Source organism: Oncorhynchus nerka, linkage group LG24 (genome assembly GCF_034236695.1).
Source record: "Oncorhynchus nerka isolate Pitt River linkage group LG24, Oner_Uvic_2.0, whole genome shotgun sequence".
In the NCBI taxonomy this organism is placed as follows: Eukaryota; Metazoa; Chordata; class Actinopteri; order Salmoniformes; family Salmonidae; genus Oncorhynchus; species Oncorhynchus nerka.
Genome location: NC_088419.1, coordinates 74,251,741 through 74,265,456, shown reverse-complemented (window position 1 = coordinate 74,265,456; position 13,716 = coordinate 74,251,741). Strand labels below are relative to the sequence as shown.

Sequence of the window (13,716 nt, the reverse complement as noted above, 5' to 3'; positions counted from 1 at the left end):
TAAGTGTTTCACAGGAAATTAAAGCAAGGTGAAGGTCTTCATGTTCTACTTCTTTAGCGTTTGTCTCCAGCTCTCTCTCGTAGCGTCCCTTCACTCCCTTTATCTGTAGCATACAGTCGCTCAACTCATCCTGGCATGTTGTCAGGGCTGTCTCCAAAAACCTCACCTGCAACAGGACCGATACAGGAAAAAGTCTGATTTAGTTGATAACTAAATTGCCATAGCATGTGTTTTCATAAGGACTGACCTTGGTAGTATACTCTGTTGCCTGCACTCTGAGAGCTCTCAAGGCCTCCTGGTCTTGATTGGCTCTCGTCTCTGTATCCTAGGAAGTGACAGGATTATAGCACGAGTCAGATTAATATTGAGATGCCCAGCTGTGTCGTTCTGTCAAACTCAATGACGTGGGTGTGATTTATAAATCTGTGAAGATCTACAGTGTATTCGGAAAGTATTCAGACCCCTTGACTTTTTACATTTTGTTACGTTACAGCCTTATTCTAAAATTGACAAAATTGTTTTTTCTTCCTCATCAATCCACACACACTACCCCATAATGACAAAGCAAAAACGGGTTTTTAGAATTATTTGCAAATGTATTAAAAATAAACAAACATTTACATAAGTATTCAGACCCTTTATTCAGTACTTTGTTGAAGCATATTTGGCAGCGATTACAGCCTTGAGTCTTTTTGGGTATGATGCTACAAGCTTGGCACTGTATTTGGGGAGTTTCTCCCATTCTTCTCTGCAGATCCTCTCAAGCTCTGTCAGATTGGATGGGGAGCGTCACCAGCTATTTTCAGGTCTTCCAGAGATGTTCGATTGGGTTCACGTCCGGGCTCTGGCTGGGCCACTCAAGGACATTCTGAGACTTGACCCGAAGCCACTCCTGCGTTGTCTTGGCTGTGTGCTTAGGGTCATTGTCCTGTTGGAAAGTGAACCTTTGCCCCAGTCTGAGGTCCTGAGCGCTCTGTAGCAGGTTTTCATCAAGGATCTCTCTGTACTTTGCTCAGTTCATCTTTCCTTCGATCCGGACTAGTCTCCCAGTCCATATAGCTGAAAAACATCTCCACAGCATGATGCTGCCACCACCATGCTTCACCGTAGAGATGGTGCCAGGTTTCCTCCAGATGTGATACTTGGCATTGAGGCCAAAGAGTTCAATCTTGGTTTCATCAGACCAGAGAATCTTGTTTCTCATGGTCCGAGAGTCCTTTAGGTGCCTTTTGGCAAACTCCATGAGGGCTGTCATGTGTCTTTTACTGACGAGTGTCTTCCGTCTGGCCACACTACCATAAAGGCCTGATTGGTGGAGTGCTGCAGAGATGGAAGAAACTTCCAGAAGTGCAACCATCTCTACAGAGGAACTCTGGAACTCTGTCAGAGTGACCATTGAGTTCTTGGTCACCTCCCTGACCAAGGCCCTTCTCCCCCGATTGCTCAGTTTGGCAAGGCAATCAGCTTGAAGTCTAGGTGGTTCCAAACTTCTTCCATTTAAGAATGATGAGGCCACTGTTCTTGGGGACCTTCAATGCTGCAGAAATGTTTTGGTACCCTTCCCCAGATCTGTGCCTCGACACAATCCTGTCTCGGAGCTCTACGGACAATTCCTTCGACGTCATGGCTTGGTTTTTGCTCTGTCTACTGTGTGACCATATATTAGACAGGTGTGCCTTTCCAAATCATGTCCAATCAATTGAATTTACCACAGGTGGACTCTAATCAAGTTGTAGAAACATGTCAAGGATGATCAATGGAAACAGGACACACCTGAGCTCAATTTCAAGTCTCATAGCAAAGGGTCTGAATACCTATGTAAAAAACCTGCTTTAGCTTTGTCATTACGTGGTATTGTGTTTAGATTCATTAGGGAAAAAATATATATTTAATCCGTTTTAGAATAAGGCTGTAACGTAACAAAATGTGGAAAGTCTAGGGGTCTGAATACTTTCCGAACGCACTCTAGTTAAAGGTAATGTGAGGTGTGTATGGGGCAGACATACATGCGCGAGCTGGTTGAGGGAGGTCTGAAGTCTCTCTGCTCTGTGCTGGGCCTCCTGTCTCTCATGCTGGGCTGAAGACAAGTCGTTCTCCAGCTCTGCTTTCTGAGACTGCAACTATACAGGACAGGCAGACATAAAATCACATGAAACAGGCAGGAAACACAAGTATCTTTGCAGGTGCCCAAACATCTACTGTACTGTAAGTTAAAGCTGAAATTCAGAATAAGGTGAAACAGTGCCACTTCACCCCCAGCGCATGTTATTGTTTTGTCAATGAAACTGAGTAGAGGAGCATCCAGCATCGTGGCAAAATATTTTCACAGTACATACTCTGCAGTTCTATCACAAGTACGATGGGCAATGATGTGCGAAGGAAAACCGCTATTACGGTTTTCTTCCATCGAAGGAGAGGAGGACCAAAATGCAGCGTGGTTATTATTAAACATCTTTAATAAAGATGATAACGAACAATACAAAAACAATAAACGTAACGTGAAAAACCAAACCAGCCCTATCTGATAGAAACAAACACAGAGACAGGAACAATCACCCACGAAACACTCAAAGAATGCCTAAATATGGTTCCCAATCAGAGACAACGATAAACACCTGCCTCTGATTGAGAACCACTCCAGGCAACCATAGACTTTTCTAGACAACTCCACTCACCACAATCCCATAACCTACAAAAAAAACCTAGACAAAACCAACACATAATTCACCCATGTTACACCCTGGCCAAAATAATAAAGACAACACAAAATACTAAGACCAGGGCGTGACTACCGTGGTCGTTGTTTGCAGTAACATCACAAACGGGCGTGGCAGTTTCACCTAGTATACGGATTCCAGCTTTCATGTATAACTATTCTAAGACTGAAAGTATGTAAAGTTTATGGAATTGCTTAATGTAACCTTGGGTGACTTTTATGAACAGTCAAGTGTGAATAAAGGAATACAATACATGTATCCTCTCACCATTTTGATTTGATCCTGTAGCTTCTTACGTTGCTCTGAGCCAACTCTCTGAGTCTCCTCCAACTCCTGCTGGAAATCCCTCTTCTTCAAGTCCAGAGTGGTTTTAAAGTGCTGGATACTGCTGCTCTTCTCCTACGTTTCAAACCAGAGACTTCATCAACTAACTAATTAGCCAACTTAAATATAACAGCCTGTGTGTGTGAAAGGACGTGTATGTGAGTTAAGAGAGAGAACTGGGTCTGTCTCAATCAAAAGGCAGGGAGGCATCCTTGTGGATTTAGACAGACCCAACATGTGTAAGTGAAAGCACATGTGTGTGTAGTGACAACACAATTTCTTTTCAGTGTGTGTGTTGAGCACGTCATCATTACCAGCAGGTTCTGCTCCAACTCAGTGGTCTTCTCTACAGCCTGTGAAAGTCCTGCATCTTTCTTCTCTAACTGTTGCACTGTAGTTGCCAGGCAGACGTTCTTCCTCCTTAACTGCAATACAACACATTCACCTCTAGAGACAGACATCTCTCATACTGTATACAACAAGTTATCTTTAGTTTCAGGCACTGGTTTAAGGCCTTATTGCTCTGATTCTGTGAGTGAGACCCTCACTTGTTCTGGTATGTGACATTATGTAACTCAGATTCCTTTGAGATACTGCCTTCCTTGATTTGAGACCACTCATAGCGAAAATGGTGGTACAGTACAATATTCCTTGTGTCCATCTTTACCTCTCTCTCCATCTGGTTAATTTGTACTGTCCTCTCCTGCAGCTCTGTGTGTAGTTTCTGAAGCTGGAGGTCTCTCTGGTTCATGTTGTTCTGTAGGGTAGTCATCTCCTCCTGTGCCTGCCTTAGTCTCTCCTGCAGGCCCAGGACGAGAGCCGCCTGTTATACGTGAAATATATGTGAAAAGCTGTTATACAGTTATACGTGAAAGCTGGAATCTGTACTTGGGGAAACTGCCACGTCCGTTTGCAATACAACATTCACCACCAGGGGACAGACATCAGTCACACATACAGTACACCAGGGGTTCTCAAACTTGCTGGGACCCCCTCATAATCAGATCACAACTCTAGTGAGATAAAACATAGCAATCAAGGAGTTTTACTAGGACTTCAGCAGTGCATAGACGGACAAACCACGTTTCGAGCCTTGGGTAGGAAAATTTTAAAGGCCCCCCAATTGGCATCAGATAGAAAATGGGGCAGTTTTCAAACTAATTTCCTACAATTCTACACATTTTATCATGTGGCAGATGTTTTGTTGCAGCTTTAAAGCTATTAAAATTTCACGAGGTAAAGAGAAAATTGCAGTTTTAAAGCTTGAATTACAGGTGCATTTATATATTTTTTAATTTACATTTTTGGGGGAATACAAGAAGTATTGAGTTGAAAAAATATATAAATTGGTGGAGAACTGTTGCAACCAATATCCCTGTGAGCCTCCCAGGCACATGTTGCCCAGGGTTAAGAACATAAAATTGTAAATTAATAATATTACATTGTATTACACCCTCTAAACTTATTCCGCCGATCCCTTGGCCAAAATGTGTATAATCTGCTGTTATATATATATATATACACACACACACACACACACACACACACACACACACATTTTAAAGAGAATAATACATATACAGTACCAGTCAAAAGTTAGGACACACCTACTCATCCGTCTAATCTTTATTTTTACTATTTTCTACATTGTAGAATAATTGTGAAGACATCAAAACGACGAAATAACACATATGGAATCACGTAGTAACCGAAAAAGTGTAAAACAAATTTGACAAAGTATCCACCCTTTGCATTGATGACAGCTTTGCACACACTTGACATTCTCTCAACCAGCTTCATGAGATAGTCACCTGAAATTCATTTAAATTAACAGCAGTGCCTTGTTAAAAGTTCATTTGTGGAATTTATTTCCTTCTTAATGCGTTTGAGCCAATCAATTGTGTCTGGGTTCGCGCCCAGGCTTTGTCGCAGCCGGGAGGTCCGTGGAGCGACGCACAATTGGCCTAACGTCGACCGGGTTAGGGAGGTTTTGGCCGGTAGGGATATCCTTGTCTCATCGCGCACCAGCGACTCCTGTGGCGGGCCGGGCGTAGTGCACGCTAACCAAGGTCGCCAGGTGCACGGCATTTCCTCCGACACATTGGTGCGGCTGGCTTCCGGGTTGGATGCGCGCTGTGTTAAGAAGCATTGTGGGTTATGTTTTGGAGGACGCATGGCTTTCGACCTTCGTCTCTCCCGAGCCCGTACGGGAGTTGTAGCGATGAGACAAGATAGTAATTACTAACAATTGGATACCACGGAATTGGGGAGAAAAGGGGGTAACATTTTTAATAAAAAAATTTAAAAAAGAAGACATAAAGGTCAGTCAATGTGGAAAATTTCAAGAACTTTTACATTTTCTTCAAGTGCAGTCGCAAAAACCATCAAGCGCTATGAAGAAACTGTCTCTCTGGAAGACAGCCACAGGAAAGGAAAACCCAGGGTTACCTCTGCTGCATGGAATCATATAGTAACCAAAAGTGTTAAACATATTGTATATTTTAGATTCTTCAAAGTAGCCACCCTTTGCCTTGATGACAGCTTTGCACAATCTTAGCATTCTCTCAACCAGCTTCACCAGGAATGCATTTCCAACAGTCATGAAGGAGTTCCCACATATGCTGAGCACTTGTTGGCTGATTTTCCTTCACTCTGCGGTCCAACTCATCCCAAACCATCTCAATTGTGTTGAGGTCGGGTGATTTGTGGAGGACAGGTAATGTGATGTAGCCCTCCATCACTCCTTCTTTGTCAAATAGCCCTTACACAGCATGGAGGTGTGTTGGGTCATTGTCCTGTTGAAAAACAAATGATAGTCCCACTAAGCGCAAACCAGATGGGATGGCGTATTGCTGCAGAATGCTGTGGTAGGCATGCTGTTAAGTGTGCCTTGAATTCTAAATAAGTCACTGAGTGTCACCAGCAAAGCACTCCCACACCATCACACCGCCTCCTCCATGCGACAGATTTCCACCGGTCTAATGTCCATTGCTCGTGTTTCTTGGCCCAAGCAAGTCTTCTTATTATTGGTGTTCTTTAGTAATGGTTTCTTCGCAGCAATTCAACCATGAAGGCCCGATTCACGCAGACTCCCCTGAACAGTTGATGTTGAGATGTGACTGTTACTTGAACTCTGAAGAATTTATATGGGCTGCAATCTGAAGTGCAGTTAACTCTAAGGAACTTATCCTCTGCAGCAAAGGTAACTCTGGGCCTTCCTTTCCTGTTGCGGTCCTCATGAGAGCCAGTTTCTTCATAGCGCTTGATGGTTTTTGCGACTGCACTTGAAGAAAATGTAAAAGTTCTTGAAATTTTCCACATTGACTGACCTTCATATGTCTTAAAGTAATGATGGACTGTAATTTCTCTTTGCATATTTGAGCTGGACTTGCCATAATATGAACTTGGTCTTTTACCAAATAGTGCATTTTTCTGTATACCACCCCTACCATGTCACAAAACAACTGATTGGCTCAAACGCATTAAGGAAAGAAATTCCACACATTCCACACATTAATTAAGGCTCACCTGTTAATTGAAATGCATTCCAGGTGAATTCCTCATGAAGCTGGTTGAGAGAATGCCAAGTGTGTGCAAAGCTGTCATCAAGGCAAAGGGTGGCTACTTTGAAGAATCTCAAATATAAAATATATTTGGATTTGTTTAACACTTTTTTGGTTACTCCATGATTCCATATGTTATTTCATAGATTTGATGTCTTCACTATTATTCTACAATGTTGAAAATAAAGAAAAATCCTTGAATGAGTAGGTATGTCCAAATTTTGACTGGTACTGTATGTATGCATATATGACATACACACTACCATTCATAAGGTTGGGGTCACTTAGAAATGTCCTTGTTTTCTTGTCCATTAAAATAACATCAAATTGATCAGAAATACAGTGTAGACATTGTTAATGTTGTAAATTACTATTGTAGCTGGAAACAGCTGATTTTATATGGAATATCTACAAAGGCGTAAAGAGGCCCATTATCAGCAACCATCACTCCTGTGTTCCAATGGCACGTTGTGTTAGCTAATCTAAGTTGATCATTTTAAAAGGCTAATTGATCATTAGAAAACATAATTGCAAAAGGGTTAGCACAGCTGAAAACTGTTGTTCTCATTAAATAAGCAATACAACTGACCTTTAGACTAGTTGATTATCTGGAGCATTAGCATTTGTGGGTTTGATTATTGGCTCAAAATGGCCAGAAACAAAAGACTCACAAGTTTCAGAAGAAAGTCCAGAAGGCTATTCCATGCGAGAAAGGACAGCATCCCAGAGTCGCCTCTTCACTGTTGATGTTGAGACTGGTGTTTTGCCGGTACTATTTAATGAAGCTGCCAGTTGAGGACTTGTGAGGCGTCAGTTTCTCAAACTAGACACTGATGTACTTTTCCTCTTGCTCAGTTGTGCACCGGGACCTCCCTCTACTTTTCCTATTCTGGTTAAAGCCTGTTAAGCCTTTTCTGTTAAGGGAGTAGTACACAGCGTTGTACGAGATCTTCCGTTTCTTGGCAATTTGTCGCATGGAATAGCCCTAATTTCTCAGAAAAATAATAGACTGACGAGTTTCAGAAGAAAGTTCTTTGTTTCTGGCCATTTTGAGCCTGTAATCGAACCCACATATTCTAATGCTCGAGATACTCAACTAGTCTAAAGAAGGCCAGTTGTATTGCTTATTAAATCAGCACAACAGTTTTCAGCTGTGCTAACATAACTACAAATGGGTTTTCTAATGATAAATTAGCCTCTTAAAATTATAAACTTGGATTAGCTAACACAACGTGCCATTGGAACACAGGTGTATGTAACCTTCCGACTTGAAATGTGTATGTATTTATCTGGCCGCAGATCTCAAAATTTATGACACTGGTATTTGACACTGTGTAACTCAGATTCCTTTGAGATACAGCCTTCTTCCTTGATTTGAGACCGCTCATAATAAAAATGGTGGTACAGTACACTATTCATGTGTCCATCCTTACCTCTCTCTCCAGCTGGTTAATTTGTACTGTCCTCTCCTGCAGCTCTGTGTGCAGTTTCTGTAGCTGGAGGTCTCTCTGGTTCATGTTGTTCTGTAGGGCAGTCAGCTCCACCTGGGCCTGCCTTAGTCTCTCCTGCAGGTCCAGGGCTAGAGCTGCCTGCCTGACTCTCTCCTGCTCCACAGCATGCAACACAGGCAGTAGCTGCTGGTACTGCTCCCCTGACACACCGTAGACACAAAAAACAAACGGACCATTTTTTGGGAGGATACAAACAAACTTAGCATTTTTCATGTGTATCCACAATGTTACAGCATGCAAGGAAGAGAGATATTGTTAGAGTTGACCTACTCTACTGTATACATGGCCTAAAGATGGAAGATTAGATATGTGCTATACATTGAGTGTACAAAACATTAGGAAGACCTTCCTAATATTGAGTTGCACCCCTTTCTGCCTTCAGAACAGCCTCAATTCGTCAGGGCATGGGCACTACACAATGTCGAAAGCTGACACGTTGACTCCAATGCTTCCCACAGTTGTGTCAAGTTGGCTGGATGTCCTTTGGGTGGTGGACCATTCTTGATACACACAGGAAACTTGAGTAGAAAAACCCAGCAGCATTGCAGTTCTTGACACAAACTGGTGCACCTGGCACTTACTACAATACCCTGTTCAAAAGGCACTTGCCCATTCACACTCTAAATGGAATACATATGCAATTCATGTCTCAAGGCTTAAAAATCCTTCTTTAACCTGTCTCCTCCCCTTCATCTACACTGATTGAAGTGCTCTAACAAGTGACATCAATAAGGGATCATAGCTTTCACCTGGATTCACCCGTGTCATGGAAAGAGCATGATAGTGTTTTGTGCACTCAGTGTATACAGACTACAATATGATGTATAGTATTGAAGAGTAAGCTAGGGAAATCACCTGGCTTGAGTTTGGGGACATCACAGAATGGAGCTGGCAGACAAGGCTTAGCACAGAGTGATCCCCCTCCACTCTATAACAAATATTTAGATCACTTTTACATAACAGCATAGTACATTTTGTCCACCATCATTGTCTGGAACAGAGTTGAGGGTATGCTGAGTTAGCAATAAGCAGGGTGCACTATGGTTTTATGGGGCATATACAGCATACAGAATATAGCATGTATAGACAATACACAGAGGGTATAGTTTGAGAGTGTAGTAGGGAGTATGCTCACCTCTCTAAGATGCAGCAGGCTGAGGATGGCCTCTAGGCTGGCCTGTTCAGCCTGGCTCTGCTGTGCTTCTCTCTGACAGTGCTCCAGTCTCTGCTCCTGGCTGGTAGTGAGGTGGCGTAGGTCCCTACACTCCTTCCTCAACACCTCTATGTCCTTCTCAACTATCTCCCTGTCACTCAGTCTTCTCTTCAGCTCCACAGCCTGGACAGAGGCCTCTTCCAGACGAGAACGCAACGTGGCGCTCTCTACACTCATCGCCTTGGCTCTGACCGACTCTTCCTTCAACTGGCTGGTCAGAGAGATTCCCAACTACTGTTACGATAGGTATGTCCATCACAGTGGTATTAGTATTTTACTAACTACAACCAATCTCCACATGTCATGGTTTTAAGCAAAACTGTCCTTTTTACACAGTCCTCCTCATCACAGATGATTCAAGTGAAGTGTAACCACATAGATGAATTAATTTGAGATGAAAACACATTTTCAGAGGTTGATTCAGAAATTCATAAGTAAGCTATGACGAGCAGACACTTTAGTACCAACCCGATCAGCTGGTTCATTTCGGTCTTGTCCTGCTCTAGCTGAAGACACCTCCTCTCCCACACCACTCTCTCTTTATCACACTGGATAAGAGCCTCCTTCAGTCTGGCCTCGTTGTCCAACACCTATGGACCACAACACAGCATCCCGTTGCTATACAATCAAAGACTTCAATGTCTAAACCTAAGCAGCGCATTTCACCATGTACTGACAAGCATTTATTCTGAACAAACAGGCTTAAAATACATTTACATTTTTGTCATTTACATAGCTTGACTCGCCATTCGTCTTATTCCATACCTTCTTCAGTTTCTCAGACATATTTCCCTTGTAACTCCGGAGAGCCAATGTCTGCCTCTCTGCAGTAACAAGAGCTTCCTTTCTCTGTTGCTCAACTCTTTGGGATGAATGGAAAATACAGTTGAAGTCTGAAGTTTACATAAATGAGTTTTAAATGACTCCAACCTAAGTGTATCAACCACTCCACAAATTTCTTGTTAACAAACTACAGATTTGGCAAGTCAGTTAGGACATATACTTTGTGCATGACAAGTAATTCTTCCAACAATTGTTTACAGACAGATTATTTCACTTATAATTCACTGTATCACAATTCCAGTGGGTCAGAAGTTTACATACACTAAGTTGACTGTGCCTTTAAACAACCTGTAAAAATCCAGAAAATTACATCATGGCTTTAGAAGTTTCTGATAATTGACATCATTTGAGTCAATTGGAGGTGTAGCGGTGGATGTACTTCAAGGCCTACCTTCAAACTCAGTGCCTCTTTGCTTGACATCATGAGAAAATCAATAGAAATCAGCCAAGACCTCAGAAAAACAATTGCAGACCTTCACAAGTCTGGTTTATCCTTGGGAGCAATTTCCAAACACCTGAAGGTATCACATTCATCTGTACAAACAATAGTACGCAAATATAAACACCATGGAACCAAGCAGCCGTCATATCGCTCAGGAAGGAGACACGTTCTGTCTCCTAGAGATGAATGTACTTTCGTGATAAAAGTGCAAATCAATCCCAGGAAACGGGTACAAAAGTATCTATATGCACAGTAAAAATGAGTACTATATCGACATAACCTGAAAGGCCGCTCAGCAAGGAAGAAGCCACTGCTTCAAAACCGCCATAAAAAAGCCAGACTACCGTTTGCAACTGCACATGGGGACAAATATTGGACTTTTTGGAGAAATGTCCTCTGGTCTGATGAAACAAAAATAGAACGGTTTGGCCATAATGACCATCGTTATGTTTGGAGGAAAAAGGGGGAGGCTTGCAAGCCGAAGAACACCATCCCAACCGTGAAGCACAGGGGTGGCAGCATCATGTTGTGGGGGTGCTTTGCTGCAGGAGGGACTGGTGCATTTCACAAAATAGATGGCATCATGAGGGAGAAATTATGTGGATAGATTGAAGCAACATCTCAAGACCTCAATCAGGAAGTTGAAGCTTGGTCCAAAATGGACGATGACCCCAAGCAAACTTCCAAAGTTGTGGCAAAATGGCTTAAGGACAACAAAGTAAATGTATTGGAGTGGCCATCATAAAGCCCTGACCTCCATCCTATAGAACATTTGTGGGCAGAACTGAAAAAGTGTGTGCGAGCAAGGAGGCCTACAAACCTGACTTAGTTACACCAGCTCTGTCAGGAGGAATGGGCCAAAAGTCACCCAACTTCTTGTGGGAAGCTTGTGGAAGTCTACCCGAAACGTTCGACCCAAGTTAAACAATTTAAAGGCAATGCTACCAAATACTAATTGAGTGTATGTAAACTTCTGACCCACTGGGAATGTGATGAAAGAAATAAAAGCTGAAATAAATAATTCTCTCTACTATTAGTCTGACATTTCACATTCTTAAAATAAAGTGGTGATCCTAGCTGACCTAAAACAGGGAATTTTTAATAGGATTAAATGTCAGGAATTGTGAAAAATTGAGTTTAAATTTATTTGGCTAAGGTGTATGTAAACTTCCGACTTCAACTGTATATCTTAGTTAACAAAAAAGCACTAGTACAAGGAAGTGACATCAGGTGATGTGTATTACATACAGTGTACAAAACATTAAGAACACCTGTCCTTTCCATGACAGACTGGCCCGGTGAAAGCTATGATCGCTTACTTGTGTCACCTGTTAAATTCACTTCAATCAGTGTAGATGAAGGGGAGGAGACAGGTTAAAGAAGGATTTTTAAGCATTCAGACATGGATTGTGTATGTGTGCCATTTAGAGGGTGAATGGACAAGACAAAAGATTTAAGTGCCTTTGAACGGAGTATGGTAGTAGCTGCCAGGCGCACCAGTGTGTGTCAAGAACTGCATCGCTGCTGGGTTTTTCACGCTCAACAGTTTCCTGTGTGTATCAAGAATGGTACACCACCCGAAGGACATCCAGCCAACTTGACAACTGTGGGAAGCATTGGAGTCAACATGGGCCAGCATCCCTGTGGAACATTTTCGACACCTTGTAGAGTCCATGCCCTGACTAGCGGAGGCTGTTCTGAAGGCAAAAGGGGGGTGTTCTAAATATTTTGAGAACTCCATGTTTATAGTAAGTGGGGATTGTTAAAGAAAATAGAATCACTGCTTACCTTATCCCCTGATTAGTCCTGTTTTCTAACTCAGCCCTAGCAGCCTTCAGCTCCTCTTGTAGCTGGTCCACTAGTCTGCTCTTAATAACCAATGTCTCTTCAGTCTCCTCCAGCCTCTTTTCTGTATCTCTACAATGAACATGGCAACACATCTAGCACAACTGCATTCACAAAGGTGTGTATGTGTATTCTCCTACCAACCTGAGTGCATTCCCTTGGGCCTCAACCTCAGCCTTCATACCCTCAATCTCCTCCTTCATATGACACACACTAGAAGTCTTAGACCCTACGGTGGAACCCAGAACCCGGACCTGTCAACATTGTAGGTGAACAAATTTGTCTTAGTTCAAGCTGAGCATCTGTGGAACCAAACCCACATTAGTAACAATTATTTGGGCCCTCTGTAAAGGCCTGCATGAATAGCGTTATAATCATTAATAATTGCAGAGGTTGTATGAAATTGCATAAGCTGGAATACTTTGGTTTTGGAGCTGGCAAGTTCGAGATTCACTGCTTCCAATTCAATGATCAGTTGTCTGTTTTCTTGCATCACAGAAACACTTTCTTCCTCCACTGAGCTTAACTTCCTTCTGAGATGCAAGTTTTTAGATTCCAGTTCCCTTATTGAAGAGGGAGGCTGAAAAAAACATGACTTTTAATGCATTCCTCCATTGAATAGCAGTTTATTTGATAAATGAATCACATACATTAAAGAAAAAGTATAATCTCTTGCAAGCCTCTATTTACGGTTAGCTTGTCTCACCTTTGACTCAACTTGTGGGGCACTGCTACAGACCCTGCGTTCTTCAGCCATCCTGGTGAGAGTGTGTGTACAGTGGCAATCTGGATGCAATAAAATCAATGATGAAGTACAGTGCCTTGCGAAAGTATTCGGCCCCCTTGAACTTTGCGACCTTTTGCCACATTTCAGGCTTCAAACATAAAGATATAAAACTGTATTTTTTTGTGAAGAATCAATAACAAGTGGGACACTCATGAAGTGGAACGACATTTATTGGATATTTCAAACTTTTTTAACAAATCAAAAACTGAAAAATTGGGCGTGCAAAATTATTCAGCCCCCTTAAGTTAATAGTTTGTAGCGCCACCTTTTGCTGTGATTACAGCTGTAAGTGGCTTGGGGTATGTCTCTATCAGTTTTGCACATCGAGAGACTGAATTTTTTTCCCATTCCTCCTTGCAAAACAGCTCGAGCTCAGTGAGGTTGGATGGAGAGCATTTGTGAACAGCAGTTTTCAGTTCTTTCCACAGATTCTCGATTGGATTCAGGTCTGGACTTGGCCATTCTAACACC

The 13,716-nt window shown here is 42.2% G+C and overlaps 1 protein-coding gene across 1 annotated transcript in view; it reads right to left on the bottom strand.

Moving 5' to 3' along the window:
• LOC115108579 (coiled-coil domain-containing protein 18-like) overlaps positions 1 to 13,300 on the bottom strand; it is a 43,265-nt gene extending 29,965 nt beyond the window's left edge. Inside the window, exons 1-14 of the mRNA XM_029633094.2 lie at positions 13,165 to 13,300; positions 12,880 to 13,038; positions 12,603 to 12,712; positions 10,094 to 10,190; positions 9,797 to 9,918; positions 9,251 to 9,539; positions 8,971 to 9,043; positions 8,038 to 8,255; positions 3,709 to 3,864; positions 3,356 to 3,466; positions 2,985 to 3,116; positions 2,007 to 2,120; positions 248 to 325; positions 50 to 166 (exon numbers count right to left, since the gene is read on the bottom strand). Coding sequence (XP_029488954.1) covers positions 50 to 166; positions 248 to 325; positions 2,007 to 2,120; positions 2,985 to 3,116; positions 3,356 to 3,466; positions 3,709 to 3,864; positions 8,038 to 8,255; positions 8,971 to 9,043; positions 9,251 to 9,539; positions 9,797 to 9,918; positions 10,094 to 10,190; positions 12,603 to 12,712; positions 12,880 to 13,038; positions 13,165 to 13,215 — 1,827 coding nt within the window. The 5' untranslated portion in view covers positions 13,216 to 13,300. The remainder of the gene's footprint in view (positions 1 to 49; positions 167 to 247; positions 326 to 2,006; positions 2,121 to 2,984; positions 3,117 to 3,355; positions 3,467 to 3,708; positions 3,865 to 8,037; positions 8,256 to 8,970; positions 9,044 to 9,250; positions 9,540 to 9,796; positions 9,919 to 10,093; positions 10,191 to 12,602; positions 12,713 to 12,879; positions 13,039 to 13,164) is intronic.
• Between the last annotated feature and the right edge of the window lie 416 nt (positions 13,301 to 13,716).